Below are 16152 nucleotides of genomic sequence, written 5' to 3' on the forward strand. Positions count from 1 at the left end.
AAGATCTGCCTCCAGACTCCCTCAGGTTGCTGGCAGTGTTCATCTCCTTGTGGCAGAAGAACTGAGGTTCCCATCTTCTTGCTGGCTTCTGGCCAGGGGCAGCTGTCAGCTGCTAGAGGCTTCCCACAATTCCTTTTCCTGTGCTCCTCTCCGTAGCCTGTCTCATGACATAGCAGCTTGCTTTTTCAAGCCAGCAAGGGAGAAAATTCTCAAGCTCCAGCCTGCAAGATTGAGTCTTATATGATAAAACATCATCATCTGAGACCTGTCCTTTTGCTACTTTTGCCACGTTCTGTTGGTTAGAAGTATGTTGCAGCTCCTGCCAGTGTTCAAAGGAAAGAGATTACTCAAAGCCTTGAACACTAGAAGGCTGGAATGACTGGGGATCGCCGTAGGGTCTCTTGCCACAAAGGTGAAATGAAAACATTTCCAAATAAACAGAAACAGAGTTTCTAACTAACAGATCTTCATTAAAGAAAATTTTGAAAGATGTTCTTTAGGAATAAAGAAAATGGCTTGAAGGATGACTAACGTTCAAAAACAATGGTGAACAAATCAGTACATATGTTGTAAATTCATTATCTATTGCTGCATAGCAAATTACTTCCAAACTCAGCAGCCTAAAACAGCAAACGTTTGATATTTCACACAGTTTCTGAGGGTATGGAATCAGGGAGAATCTTCAGTGGGTGGTTCTGGCTCAAGGTCTTTCATGAAGCCGGAAGATCTGTTTCCAAGCTCACTTATGTGGTTCATGGCAGGCTGTATTTCTTAGCAGGCTTTTGGAGTGAGGCCACCACATGGGCCTCTCCACAGGGGTGCCTGAATATCCTTAAGACATGACAGCTAGCTTGACTCAGAACAAGCAATCCGAGAGGGGGGAAGAGAGAGAGAGAGAGAGAGAGAGAGCCAGCGAGCAAGAGGCTGTGTTGCTTTTTATAACCTCGTATTGAAAGTGACATACCATTACTTCTGCCATATTTTACTGATCATAGAGACCAACCCTGGTGCAGTATGGGAGGGGACTGTACAAGGATCTGAATATCAGGAGATACTGGGAGCTGCCTTGCAGGCTGGCTACTACCCACATGGGTGAATCCAAACAAACAGTTTTCATGAAGTACAAATATTAGTATCTATTTTATAGAATTTTAAAAAGAACTGAAATATTCTCCAATAATTACATATGTATCAGGAAGGGGATGATTTGTATTTTTGTATTTTCAAGGAGGGTATTCTCCCTAATAACTATTATAGGTATTAACTCTGATTTTTTTAGTTTTTTTTTTACATTGAATACACATGGAAAAATTACAAAGATAACCACTAAAAGATTAAAATAGTTTCTATAATTTCTAAACCAGTAGAGGGAGAAAAGGAATAAGAAAAGAAAAATAACTAGGCTAGGGGCAGTGGCTCATGCCCATAATCCCAGCACTTTGGGAGGCCAAGGCGGGCAGATCACCTGAGCCCAGGAGTTCGAGACCAGCCTACGTAACATAGACCGCTCCCCAAAAAAATAAAAATAACTAATCCAAAAAAAAGAAAGGGCAAGGAAAGAAAAAGAAACAAGCACATTCCTGTAGGGAAAAAACAGATGGCAGAAAGCAGACCAACTATATCAATAGTCACAATAAGTAACTTAAATGGGGTAAACTTGACAATTAATACAGAAAGCCTGACAATACAGAATTTTTCAAAAATCCAGCTCTTTGCTGTTTATAAGATGCACACACAACACATAAGGACACAGAAAGGTAGAGAGTAACATAGAATTTAAGACACTACATAATTCTAAAAGACCCAACTCACAGGACAATAACAGTTTTAAACTATCTGTTAGAATATTCTAAGAGACATGTTATCGGCCAGCTTCAGGTCTGTTCTGCCTACGCTCAGTAAATCTCAGTAAATCAATCACTGTGACACAGATTTTGCAAAGGAGAAAAGATTATTCAGAAGGCCACCAGGCAAGGAGGCAGGAGAACAGCTCTCAAATCCACCTCCCCAAAGATAAGGCTTAGGGATATTTACTGTTAAGGGAAGTGTGGTGGCACAGGGAAAGGGGATTGGCAGTGGGGAAAAATGAAATGGCCGATTCTGAGCAAGCGTAGTCAGGGTTCGTGGCATTCCATAGGACATATATACAGGAAATGGTGGCGTTAGTGTGACCCGAGGGTGGAGTTTTTAGCTCTCTGATGTCAAAAGGCTACCCTTCGGGGCACTTGCGCACGCCCCGTTGAAGGGTGGGTGGTCTCATCCTGTTTGAACTGGACAGGAGCTAGCCCAAATTCCTGAAAAACAACTGAAGTAACCATTACCAGGGTGGCCTGTGAGTGTTATCTATAAAGTAACCAGTGAAGGTTAAGTTTCAGCATGCAGTGGCAAGGCCTTCAGCTACCACGGCCTTTAGCTTCAAGGAAAAAGGAAAAATAAAATAAAATAATAAAAAAGAAGCGACCAAAAGCAAGCAGTGCAGGCAGAACTGATCAGATTAACCCCTCAGTTTCAAATATGGGGATACATTTATAAATCCTTCCACTTAGTGGTAGATTTTAAAGTGCCGATCTTGATTTTTGGTAGGATAAACAGTCAAAAAAAAACAAAAAGAAATTTAAATGCAGTCGATAATCTTAATTTATAGGCATATAGAACTTTCTTCCCAACCATGAAGTAATTAACAATTTTCCAAGCATGTACAGAATATAATTCTTTTAATAACTGACCATGTACTAGGTCATAAAGCAAGTCTCAATACGTTTCAAACCATCTGTACATCGTACAGACCATGTTTTCTGACCTTGGTGCACTTAAGTTAGTCAATAACAAAAACAAATAAAAATCACTATATATTTGGATATTTAAAACACATATTTCTTAATGCATAGGTAAAGTAAGAAATTGTAATGGAGGTTTAAAGTATACTGAGAACTAAACAACAATCCAACTATGATGGAGTACTTTCACCCCATTATAGAAGCTTTGAAGTGTGGTTTTTGATTATTGTTTAGTTCTTAGTATTATACTTTAAAAGCACTTAGAGGGAACGTTACAGTCTTAAATGCTTATATTGGAAAATAAGAAAAGCTAAATATTAATGAACTAGGTATCCAACATAACAAGATAAACATAAAAAAGAACAATAGAAGAAACCCAAAGATTGTATAGGGCAGAATTAAGAAAATTTTAAAACATACAATAAAAAGGATTAATAAAACCAAGAGTTGGTGTCTTCGAAAAAACTATTAGCATTGTTAAACCTCTGGTGAAACTGACCAAGAAGAAAGGGAGTTGTCACAAGTAACATTAGGAATGAAAAAAATGGGCATAACTTTATGGCAAAATATTTGAAAGCAGAAAAGGGAAAATTCCTTTAAAAATTATAACTCACAAAATTTATTAAAGAAGAAATAGATATTTGGAGAGTGCCATAACCATTAATTAATTGAATGGGCCATTTAAGATATTCCCACAAAGAAAGTCCCAAGCCCGGATGGTTTTACAGGTTAGTTCCACCAAACACTCAAAGAACAGATTATTCAAATCTGCAAACTCTTCCAGGGAACTAGCAGCAGAGTGGATACTTGTTCTGTGAGGCCAGTACTGCCATCCCCAAACCAGGCAAGGTTAATACAATAAAATAAAAACTGCAGACCAAACTCATGCACATAGATGCAAAAATCCTAAACAAAATGTCAGTAAGCCAAATCCATCTGTTTATTAAAACAGAAAAAACATTGGTTTCATCTCAGAAATGCAGGGATGATTTAACACTTGATAATCCATACATACAATTTACTTCACTGGTAGATTTAAGGACAAAAACCATAGAAATAGAACACTCGTTCATAATTAACATGAAACAGAAACATCTTGGAAACCAGGATTAGAGTTTAAACTCCATTAGATTAGACTCCATTAGATTAAACTAACTCTAACTCCATTAGATTAAACTCCATTTAAAATCAGTAGTAAGACTGTGTGTGAGTGTGCACGTGTTGTGTGCATGTGTGTTTGCTATTGTTTTTATTCTGCATTTCCCTGGAATTCCTAGCCGGTACACTAAGACAAGAAATAGAAATAACCACAATGAGATACCATCTCACACCAGTTAGAATGGCGGTCATTAAAAAGTCAGGAAACAACAAGTGCTGGAGAGGATGTGGAGAAATAGGACGCTTTTACACTGTTGGTGGGACTGTAAACTATTTCAACCATTCTGGAAGTCAGTGTGGTGATTCTTCAGGGATCCAGAACTAGAAATACCATTTGACCCACCCAGCCATCTCCATTACTGGGAATATACCCAAAGGATTATAAATCATGCTGCTATAAAGACACATGCACACGTATGTTTATTGTGGCACTATTCACAATAGCAAAGACTTGGAACCAACCCAGATGTCCAGCAATGATAGACTGGATTAAGAAAATGTGGCACATATACACCATGGAATACTATGCAGCCATAAAAATGGCTTTCTAATTCTCACACTGTTTATGTTTTGAGTTCATGTCCTTTGTAGGAACATGGATGAAGCTGGAAACCATCATTCTCGGCAAACTATTGCAAGGACAAAACACCAAACACCACATGTTCTCACTCATAGGTGGAAATTGAACAGTGAGAACACATGGACACAGGAAGGGGAACATCACACACCGGGGCCTGTTGTGGGGTGGGGGGAGGGGGGAGGGATAGCATTAGGAGATATATCTAATGTTAAATGACGAGTTAATGGGTGCAGCACACCAACATGGCACATGTATACATATGTAACAAACCTGCACATTGCACACATGTACCCTAAAACTTAAAAGTATAATAAAATAAAATAAAATAAAAACTATAATTTTCTAAAAAAAAAAAAGAAATAGAAATAAACAGTGTGAGAATTAGAAAGAAGGAACATATCATTTAAAGATGATATATCTACAGAGAAAACCCAAAGGCATCTCTAGGTAAGTTATTACAAATAATTTGAGAGTTTAACAAGATTATTAGATTTAAGATCAATATGTAAAAATCAGTTGCTTTTCTCTCTACTGGCAAAAATTATAAAACACACACAAAGTGACATTGAAAGCAGCAATAAAAATGATAAGGCACTTAGGAATGAATCTAACAGAAAGTGTGCAACACCTGTATGAAAGCATTTATGGAACTTTATTGAAAAGGACCTAAACAAATCAAAAGATTTATTTATAGACAGGAGACTCAAGATCAGAAATATGTCATTTCTCCCCAGGTTGTTCTATAGATAGGTCCATTGCAGTTCCCATGAAAATCCTAACAGTTTTAGATGAATTTGAAAAGCTAATTCTGAAATTTGAGAGCAAAAAACCAAGAATAATGAAGACATTCCTGAAGAAAGAGGAGGAGAGGGAAGAGGAGAAAAAAGATGGGAGCTTCTCTTACCACGTGGCAAGATTACTATGAAGCTATCATAATTGAAACAGCGATTTTAATGCAGTACAGACAAATTGACCAATAGACCCAAAGAGATAGCCCAGAAACTGATGCACACCAAATAGAAATCAGATACGTGACAAAGGTGGTATAGCCCATCATGAGCAAAAGGGGAGGCAGTCTGCCACTGGAACCAGGTTACAGTACAAGTTATCAGTATGGGAAAAAGTAAAACTAGACTCCTACCTCACACCATACACAAACATCAGTTTCGGATGTCAAATGTAAATGTAAAAGACAAAACTTTAGGGTTTTTAGATGAAAACTCTGACCTCGGTGAGAACGGATGTCTTAAGACACAAAAATCACAGCATTCAAGTATGTTAGAATTAAGAAATTCTGTTCAAAAGAAGATGATTTTTAAAAGTGAAAAAATAAGCCACAAACTGGATATTTGCCATACTTAATGACAAAGGTTTAGTATTCAGAATAAGAAATTAACAGCAATAATTATGTCAACTCACTTGAAAAACATATCATTGATGAAGAGACAGGAATGACAAACACGGAGAAAAAAGTCCATTTCTATTACAGTGTAATCACATTATAGCCATCTTTTACCTCTAGATTGGCAAAAATGAAAATATCTGACAACAGAAAATATCCACAACAGGTTGGAGAGTAGTGGGGACAGTGATATGCAGCTGGTGAGATATTATCATGGAGATGACCACTGTGGAAAACAATTTTAAATCATTGTGTAAAGTGGACAGTTTGCATATTATACAACCCAATGAATGATTTCAGTCCTAGGCTCATGTCTAGAACATAACTGTTCAAACTGCCGAGTGTGACCCATTAAGGAGCCTGGAAATGTTTTTTGTAAAGAAACAGAATAAAATAGAAAATAAACTATCTCATTCATACTAAGTATTATTTTGTGATAATTGCTTCTGGTATACATGAATATATGTTATGCTGGGTTGCAATGTAAAATGTATTTCTTATGGGAGTGGTGATCAAAGAATCGAAAAACTGTTTCCTCAGAATTCTTGCATGTGTGCCCTGAGCAGTATACACAAATATGTCCACAACTCCATTGTTTGTAATAGCATAAAATTGAGGGAAAAAAACAGACATCCATTGGCAGGAGACTAGAGCAATACGTGATCATTTACCTGCACAATGGAATATTACACCACGCTGAAAATGAATGCACTATAGCTAAATGTGATAATAAGTCAGTGAACCACAGAAGCATAATGTTGAACAGAAAAAGCAAGTTTCAAAAGACTATAAACATGATATCATAATTATAAAGTTCAAAAAAGCTGCACTAAACAACATAATATTTAGATATATGTATGTGTTAAATATATTTTTTAAACAAAGAGCAAGGTAAGTATCTATACAGTGGAATATTATTCAGCCATAAAGAGAAATAAAATACGAATACATGCTACAATGTAGATGAACCCTGACAACATTATGCTAACTTGAAAGCCAGACACAGAAGTCCATGTATTTTATTATTTCATTAATGTGAAATGTCCAGAATGGGCAAACCCATTGAGACAAAAAGTAGATGAATGGTTTCAGGGTTGAAGGGAAGGGGAGTCGGGGGTGACTGTCGATGGATACAAGTTTCTTCTTGGGATGATGAAATGTCTTGGAACCTGAGAGTGGTGACGAATGCACAACTTTGTGAATGTTCTAAAAACCACTGAATTGTACAGTTTAAAGTGGCAAACTTCCTGATGTGTGAATTGTATATTTTAAATTGTGGAAAGAACACTTACTATGAGATCTACCCTCTTAACATATCTTGAAGTGTGCAATTCAATATTGTTAATTATGCTGTACAATGTTATACAGCAGAGCTCTAGCACTTACTCATTTTGCATAACTGAAATTTTATGTCTGTTGATTGGCAGCTTTTTAAAAGAAGAGCAAGGGAATGATTAAAAATACATATTTTCAGCCAGGCGTGCTGGCTCACGCCTGTTAGTTCCAGCGCTTTGGGAGGCCAAGGCGGGTGGATCACCTGGGGTCAGAGTTTGAGCCTGACCAACATGGTGAAACTCCGTCTCTACTAAAAATACAAAAAATTAGCTGGGTGTGGTGGTGCATGCCTGTAATTCCAACTCCTTGGGAGGCAGAGGCAGGAGAATCGTTTGAACCCGGGAGGTGGAAGTTGCGGTGAGCCGAGATTGCACCGTTGCATTCTAGCCTGGGCGACAGAGGGAGACTCAGTCTCAAAATAAATAAATAAATAAATATATATATATATATATTTTTTTTTTTGGGGGGGGATACTGGCCACCTCTGGGAGAGAGGCAGGGGGATGGGATGGAGGGAAAATAGAGGTCACTGCAGCAGTCTTTGTAAAGCTCCATTTCCTAAGCTGCTGGTTTATGGGTGTTTCTATTATTACTATGCCTCATTATATGTGTATGTTACATATATTTTTATACATATAAAATACAGTGTAGCATTCAAGGAAAATACAAGTGTGAAATGAGGTAGCGTTAAAAGCAAATTACCGCTTTTTGATAAAGGCTTTTTGAATCAAGGTTTGGGCCTTGACGTGGCTGTGGATGCGGTCGTTCTGACCCCTGGTGGCCGAGAGGTGAAGTGCAGTGGCGGCTGCTTGCTCAAGGCCGGGGGAAGGTAGTGACCGTGCTGGGGGCAATCAGGGTCCCGGACTGGACGGATGTCCAGGGGTTCAGGCCACTGCCGGTTTCACCCCACATGGAAAACAGCACCCAGCCTTGGGCTTTCCTGGTTCAGGAAAAGCCTGTCTCCTCTCTGGCTCTTAACCATGTTCCTTTAAGCCCAGGAGTGAGATGTGTGTCCTGCCACTGAAATCTATCCCTGGGTGCCACCTCTTGGCCCTGCCTCCTGCTTCCACCAGGATAGCCCACCTGGGACCATCCACCCAGAGACCAGGACTGATAAGCTCCTGAGCAGAGACCTCATCCTCTGGGGTAGCAGAGGCTGGGGTGCTGAGGCTCATGGAACCAGCCTTCAAACTCCTTTTGTTGAATCAAACCACCTTTCTGGAGGATTCTGAACCAAAGCCTGTGGGAAGAGCTGACTTGGGGACTTTTGAGGTGGGATGTGAGGGGTACCTGAAGGAGGGCTGTCAGTGCTTCAGGGCCCAGGAAACCACAAGTCTCCTCCCCACCCAGCTGGCTAGACTAGAGGGACATTGGTTTACTAATCCCATTTAATCTGATATTAAGAGACATTTCTGACAGGGGTATTGGCTGTCAGAATGAACTAGAGATGGCCACAGAAGGGTGGCCTGGAGAGAAGGACACAGATGAGATCACCAAAGTCACGTCCCAGAGGCAGCATGATGGAAGAGTTACTATGCTGGGTTAGGATCTAGGCCCTGCTACTCGCTCTGGTGCATGTGAGCCTTGTTAAGCTTCAGGTTCTCAGCCTGCGTTAGTTGTAGTGCTTGCTAATTGTACTAACTCAATTGTGCCAGTTGAATTAATACACGCAGAGCATTCTCTAAGAGTCCAAGAAATGTCAACTGGTGGTGGCTCACGCCTGTAATCCCAGCCCTTTGGGAGGCTGAGGCAGGTGGACCACTTGAGGTCAAGAGTTCGAGGCCAGCCTGGCCAACATGATGAAACCCTGTCTCTACTAAAAATACAAAAATTAGCCGGGAGTGATGGCACATGCCTCTAATGCCAGCTACTCAGGAGGTTGAGGCAGGAGAATCGCTTGAACCCGGGAGGCGGAGGTTGCAGTGAGCCAAGATCATGCCGCTGCACTCCAGCCTGGGTAAGATAGCGAGACTCTGTCTCAAAAAAAAAAAAAAAAGTCAACTGCTTGTGCTTAGGTTGTTTGAACCCTCACCAAGTCGTGAGCGCAGAGTAAAGCTGGGGATTTGGCTTGGCCCCTGGTCAGGCTGATGCTTGGAGCTGATGGATGGAGGCTTCTTAGCCAGAGAATCATTTTCTTCTCCCTCTGTCCCCAGACACCATGGAGTTGGTGCTGGTCTTCCTCTGCAGCCTGCTGGCCCCCACGGTCCTGGCCAGTGGTAAGTACCCCTCTGGGACCTGGCTGTGACAAGATGGCAACCCTGTCCGGCCCTCTCTGCTGGAAGATTCTGGGCCCCTTGGGACATTAGGGCTAGGGGACTCTCAGGTTCTTCATGTCTAGTCAGGGGCCTCTCCCTTCAGTCAGCAGAGAAAGTTGTGGAGGTGGCAGCTATTTATTCACAGACCTCAACACAGCCTGCCCCCTTGCCCCCTAAGGGTCTGGCAAGGCGTGGTTTTTAAGCCCCGCAAGCTCACTGGGCCTCTGGACTTGTGGCCTGAACCCTGGAAGTCAGACCTGCACGTCAGTCTCTAGACCATATTAGCCAGTGCTGGCCTCATGCAAGTCATATGTCCTTCCTTGGTCCCGGTTTCTCTGTATGTCACAAGAGGAAAACTGACCCTGCCTTCTGGGGATGATGTAAGAATAAAAAGGGGCAATGAATGTGGGTGTTGCATGACTCAGAGCCTCACTGAGTCTTGATGCCTTCACTGAACTCGGCCCTCAGGGTTCCCCTAACCCTCTAACTGGCAGGCCTGCCCTACCGTGCACCTCTAGGCATCTCTGCTTAATGGGCTCCTCCGGAATCCCTTTGTGGAGACTGAGGTCTGTGAGGCAAGGTAAGATATTTGGGAACAGATTGTGTAGCTTTCTTTCTCTTGACCGACTGTTTGTTTTTACAGCAGCTGAGAAGGAGAAGGAAATGGACCCTTTTCATTATGGTGAGCGATGGCAACCCTGGGTGCAGGGGTCGGGGGAATGCAGCCCTGCCTGGCAGGAGGGATGGGGGGAACAGACACCCTCTCCCTGGCCCCTTCTTCTCTCACCCTTGCTTCCTCTGGCAGATTACCAGACCCTGAGGATTGGGGGACTGGTGTTCGCTGTGGTCCTCTTCTCGGTTGGGATCCTCCTTATCCTAAGTAAGTTTGTTCTTTTGCTCACTCTATAAGAGCAATGACTGAAGCTGCTAAGCAGGTGGGGACAGTGTGAGAGCCTGGTTGGTCCCTCTCCTGGAGAGGAAAGGAGGCTGCCTGCCCTCCATGTTATCTTCACAACCCAGTAGAGTGCTGGGCACATAGTAAGTGCTCAGTAAAACAGTGAAGCGGGAACAAAGAAAATGTCATATGACAGTGAGCGTAGATAGGAACGAGCAGGGTGGCTTCCCAGTGCTGTGTCTATAGGGCGTGAATGGGGCAGTCATGGAGGAAGGAGACAGGTGCTGCCCTAGTGTGCGAGGGATGTGCCCCTGAGTTTGTTGTTCCCACATGAGCCTGATCTGCACAGATCCCTCTTTACTCACATGATCAAGAGGGCTGTGGGGTTGTAGCCATTCCAGCTATAGAATGTATTTCCTTTGCCCCAGAAGAAGCTACCCCATCCGAGGGCCACTGTGTGCAGCTGTGCAAATTGTCCCAGGTCTAGGGGGTGCCATTTACATAGTCCCACAACCTGCACAGACCCTTGGCCCTGCTGTGGCCAAGCCAGGAGCATGACCTTGGATGGTTTCTTTGCTTTTCAGGTCGCAGGTGCAAGTGCAGTTTCAATCAGAAGCCCCGGTAAGGATGCTGTGGCAGCGGACATGGGGGGTGACACTAGGTGGGACAGGAAAGGACCCCTGGTGTGTGACCCCCAAATGGGCATTCTTTTGGATTCTTGTCTCAGAGGCAGAACATGTGTGTTGGGGCATAGGGCTGGAAGTTTGAGGACTGCCAGGTAGACTCTGGGGCAAAGGAGAGGTCAGAACATTGAAGGTCAGCCCATCCTGTCTCTTCTGATATATGTGGGGGAGGGGAAGTGGACAAGAAAGTACTGGAACCTTTTCTGGAGGCCCTTGGGACAGCTGAGTTTGGGAGAAGGGAAGCAGAGGGCTTCCTGGCCTCTCTTGATGCCCAGGTCCTCTCTAAGGGACCTGCCACACAGTCCCCACTTGTCACCTGTTCATGAGGCTCTTTGAGCTGAATAGACACTTGGACCTTCTTTCTACTCCCACATAGAGGTCATACCCCATTAATTTACTACAATAGCCAAGGGTAGCTTGGACCCCAGCAGTCCAAAGCCTGTGGCAGGACACACCCAAGCCCCCATGTGGCCCTAGCCTCCCTTGAAGGGCACCTGTAAGTTCCTTCCGAGTCTGACCCTTCGGTCCAGACCTTTCCCTCTGCCCCATGCACCCCACAGCAGAGTGAGCTCCAGCCCCTCAGGGCACTGGAGGAGCCTGACCGCAGGCAGCTGTGCCCCAGTGAGGAGCAGAGCGATGTTCTCTGGGTCTGCCCTGGAGATCTCTGATGGGGCTGTGTGTCTTTTTCTCCTGCAGGGCTCCAGGAGACGAGGAAGCCCAGGTGGAGAACCTCATCACCGCCAATGGTAACTGTCCGTGACCACCTGCCCAGGTGGAAAAGAGGGAACAGAGAGACCCCTCTGTGGCTCAGGAAGGGACTGTTGCCAGGTGCATGGCCTTGCTACAGCCAGCCAGACATGCTCCTGCAGTGCCAGGAGAGTGGGTCTCCAGGGCCTCTGCAGCATTGCCCCCTCACTCCACCAAACAGGCTACTACTAGTGTCACCTGCTATTTACAGAGCATCTGCTTGTGCCAGGCACAGACCCCATATCATTTAATGTGCACACAGCCCTGTGAGATAGGCATCACTGTCCCCATTTTGTAACCGAGGGACTGAGAGAGGTTACCAGGTTCCTGCAAGCAGTAAGTAGCAGGGCCAGGATTGAACCCAGATCGTTCTGACTCGAAATCCCATGCCTGTCACCTCTTTGCTCCCCCAGAGTCAGGCAGAGACACAGTTGCTGTTGGGGGTGGCCCACGGGGGCGAGGAGTCTATACACTATAATCCATTCTGGTTTTCTTTCCAGCAACAGAGCCCCAGAAAGCAGAGAACTGAAGTGCAGCCATCAGGTGGAAGGTGAGATGCTCACTGCCTGGATTGGCCCCTGTCGCCATCACCATCTGCATCAGGGCCTGGACAGGGGTTCAGGCGGGAAGGATGGGGCTGGCTTTTGCAGTGGGCACAGCTTTTATTATGGGCCCTGCCCTGAGGAGCCTTCAGGAGTCTGAAAGGGGCCGTGAGAGAGACCAGGACCAGAAACACCCGAGGTGTCCCACACACATGCATGCCAACACCAGGAAATGGGGCTTCCACACAGCCCACTGGTCGAGTACATAGGGCGTCATCCCAGGTGCAACATGGGGAGAATTAGAGTTAGCAAAATGCTCCTAATCTCAAAGTAGCATAAAGAAAATGGCTTTCCGTGATGACTCAGAAAGTACTTTAGGGCCACTTCTTTTTTTTAAACACCTTATTATGAAACTTCCCAACCTTACCCAAAAGTAGAGCAAATAGTATATGATCCTTCCCTCTCCACATTTAGCGGCACTGATTTTAGTATCTGTTTCCATTTTTCATCGTAGGGGGCACAGGAGAGTAGTAACTGGCAAATGCTGTACAGTTTTCAGAGTGCAGCCACACACACAGACTCACTCGAGTCTGCCAGAAAAAGAGGATGGGACAGGTGGGGTTTAGCCCATTTTATAGGTGAAACCAAGGTCAGAGGGAGTAGCCCCGTGGAGAGTGACAGCCGGACTGTGAACTCAGGCCTTTGTGGCTGTGGTTCAGCGCCACTGCTCCCCTCTGTCCTGTGCGTCTTGCTTTATGACATGCCCTGGAATATCCTAAGGGAAAAGTTTTGTCTTTTGTCAGCTCACTTCTGCCTTTTTTTTCCCCCCATACAAATAAGGCATTATGGAAAGGTATATAAGTTTATCTTAGATTGTAAGTTAATAGAGGTTTCTGGATGATGAAGTGCCCGATGCACCAGCTTCGACTGTGCGTGACAATATCGTGTGCCTGTGTAGCATTTAAATTCTTTCCTAAGTGCTTTTGCATCCTCATAGCAGCCTGTGATGGGCAGAGCAGGGCTCATTACTCCCATCTTCTGGATGGGGCTCTTGAAGGCAAGTGATCACCTAAGTGCGAATGGATGAAGATTCCGATCTAGGAGGCAGGTGCCCTTCCTGGTAGCTTGGTGTTCTGTCTATTTCATCACAGACTGAGACTCTGGGAAGGCTCAGAGGAGGCAGCCTGGAAATGAAATGTCTTTTCGTTTTTTTCCCAAATTAGTTCTTTCTCAGAAACCTTTTATCCTAAGGCTCAGGACTGTGAGCAACCATTGGGGAGGTCCTGGGTTTCACAATTTCCTTTCCATGTCTGCCAGGCTCCAGCCCACCTGGGAGAGGCTTCCTCTGAGGTTCACCCGTCCCCTGTGTCTTCGTCTCCTTTCTGTGCATCTCAGACAAGGCTGTCATACCGGGAATTTCAGTGGGCAGGTGCTCAAGGAAGGGAGAGAAGCAGATAAGGACACCAGAGGCTAGCTAAAGTGTTTTTAATTTAAATTATCCTCCTCCTCAGCCTCTGGAACCTGAAGGCCGCTGCCTGAACCTTTGGTTGCAAATGTCGATGCTTAAGAAAACCGGCCACTTCAGCAACAGCCCTTTCCCCAGGAGAAGCCAAGAACTTGTGTGTCCCCCACCCTATCCCCTCTAACACCATTCCTCCACCTGATGATGCAACTAACATTTGCCTCCCCACTGCAGCCTGCGGTCCTGCCCACCTCCTGTGATGTGTGTGTGTGTGTGTGTGTGAGTGTGTGTGTTTGCTAACTGTGGTCTTTGTGGCTACTTGTTCGTGGATGGTATTGTGTTTGTTAGTGAACTGTGGACTCGCTTTCCCAGGCAGGGGCTGAGCCATGTGGCCATCTGCTCCTCCCTGCCCCCGTGGCCCTCCATCACCTTCTGCTCCTAGGAGGCTGCTTGTTGCCCGAGACCAGCCCCCTCCCCTGATTTAGGGATGCATAGGGTAAGAGCACGGGCAGTGGTCTTCAATCGTCTTGAGACCTGGGAAGGTTTGCAGCACTCTGTCATCATTCTTCATGGACTCCTTTCACTCCTTTAACAAAAACGTTGCTTCCTTATCCCACCTGATCGCAGTCTGAAGATCTCTTAGCAATTGGAGATACAAAGCAAGGAGCTGGTGAGCCCAGCGTTGACTTCAGACAGGCTATGCCCTTCCATGGTTAATTTCTTCCTGGGGGCTTCCACGAGGAGTCCCCATCTGCCCCGCCCCTTCATAGAGCGCCCGGGGATTCCAGGCCCAGGGCTTCTACTCTGCCCCTGGGGAATGTGTCCCCTGCATATCTTCTCAGCAATAACCCCGTGGGCTCTGGGACCCTACCCCTTCCAACCTTCCCTGCTTCTGAGACTTCAATCTACAGCCCAGCTCATCCAGACGCAGACTCCAGTCCCTGCAATTGGGTCTCTGGCAGGCAATAGCTGAAGGACCTCTGTTCCGCTGGGGCCAGCACACTGGGATAGATGGAGGGAGAGTAGAGGCCTTTGCTTCTCTGCCCACGTCCCCTTGGATGGGCAGCAGAGACAACTCCCACATCCTTTGCTCTGCCTGTCGTCGGTGGTCAGAGCGGTGAGCAAGGTGGGTTGGAGACTCAGCAGCCTCCGTGCAGCCCTTGGGAACAGTGAGAGGTTGAAGGTCATAACGAGAGTGGGAACTCAACCCAGATCCCGCCCCTCCTGTCCTCTGTGTTCCCGTGGAAACCAACCAAACCATGCGCTGTGACCCATTGCTGTTCTCTGTATCGTGATCTATCCTCTCAACAACGACAGAAAAAAGGAATAAAATATCCTTTGTTTCCTAGTGGCTCAGAGGTGCTTTCCTTTCTGTGAAAGAACTTGAGTGTTTGTAGGGTCTGTGGAACTTAAAGGGCTAGAGGGAGGAGGAAGGAGTGGAGAGCCAGCCAGGTAGGCACAGAGCCCCTTCAGCTGCTGTCACTGTTGCCTCCTCCCCACTTCTCTTCCCTCCCTTTCCTTTTCTTCCTTCACTTTCCTCCCCTCCTGCTCAGCCCTTCATCCTGCACCTTCCTGCCATTTCTATTCCTCCCTCCCTCCCTCCTGCCTTCCCAGGCCACTGGGCTCAAGCCACATCCCATAGCAGGACCTGTACATTGCACACTGTCTTGGAGCAAAAAAGGAGTCACAATGGCTTCTCCCAAGTACTCAGTGGCCTGGAGTAAAACATCCTAACATTTCTCTTTGGTCAGTTCTGGGGCCACTACCTAAGGACTTGAAAAGGGAGCCAAGGGTGGTGACTCACACCTGTAATTCCAGCAACTTGGGAGCCTGAAGCAGGAGAATTGCTTGAGGCCAGGAGTTCAAGACCAGTTGGGCAACATGGTGAAATCTTAGCTGGGCATGGTGGCATGCACCTGTGGTGACAGCTACTCGGCAGGCTGAGGCAGGAGGATTGCTTGAGCCCTGGAGTTCCAGGTTGCAGTGAACCGTGATTGCACCACTGCACTCCAGCCTGGGCAACAGAATGAGACCTTGTCTCTAGAAAGAAAAAAGGAAGGAAGGGATCAAGGGAGTGACAGGGTGGGTGATGTGGATTATGAAATACCCCCTCCTGTGTGGAGCCTTCCTGGGCATTAGGTAGAATTGAATCTCTTTTTTTTGAGATGAAGTTTTGCTCTTGTCGCCCAGGCTGGAGTGCGGTGGCGTTATCTTGGCTCACTGCAACCTCTGCCTTCTGGGTTCAAGAGATTCTCCTGCCTCAGCCTCCTGAGCAGCTGAGATTACAGGTGCCCTCCACCACACCCGGCTAATTTTT

The 16152-nt window shown here is 45.4% G+C and overlaps 1 protein-coding gene across 3 annotated transcripts in view; it reads left to right on the top strand.

Moving 5' to 3' along the window:
* The window catches only part of FXYD6 (FXYD domain containing ion transport regulator 6), a 39998-nt gene extending 24812 nt beyond the window's left edge, over positions 1 to 15186 (top strand). For 2 of the 3 annotated variants that reach the window (XM_003253205.3, XM_030829655.1), the window contains exons 2-8: positions 9405 to 9467; positions 10150 to 10188; positions 10312 to 10386; positions 10986 to 11022; positions 11781 to 11830; positions 12332 to 12381; positions 13885 to 15186. In XM_003253205.3, the coding sequence (XP_003253253.1) occupies positions 9410 to 9467; positions 10150 to 10188; positions 10312 to 10386; positions 10986 to 11022; positions 11781 to 11830; positions 12332 to 12360 (288 nt within the window). In that variant the 5' untranslated portion in view covers positions 9405 to 9409 and the 3' untranslated portion in view covers positions 12361 to 12381; positions 13885 to 15186. The remainder of the gene's footprint in view (positions 1 to 9404; positions 9468 to 10149; positions 10189 to 10311; positions 10387 to 10985; positions 11023 to 11780; positions 11831 to 12331; positions 12382 to 13884) is intronic. The other variant, XM_012495929.2, reaches the window with a different exon arrangement.
* Positions 15187 to 16152: the final 966 nt, after the last annotated feature.

This window comes from Nomascus leucogenys, chromosome 15, assembly GCF_006542625.1.
Source record: "Nomascus leucogenys isolate Asia chromosome 15, Asia_NLE_v1, whole genome shotgun sequence".
Lineage (NCBI taxonomy): Eukaryota > Metazoa > Chordata > Mammalia > Primates > Hylobatidae > Nomascus > Nomascus leucogenys.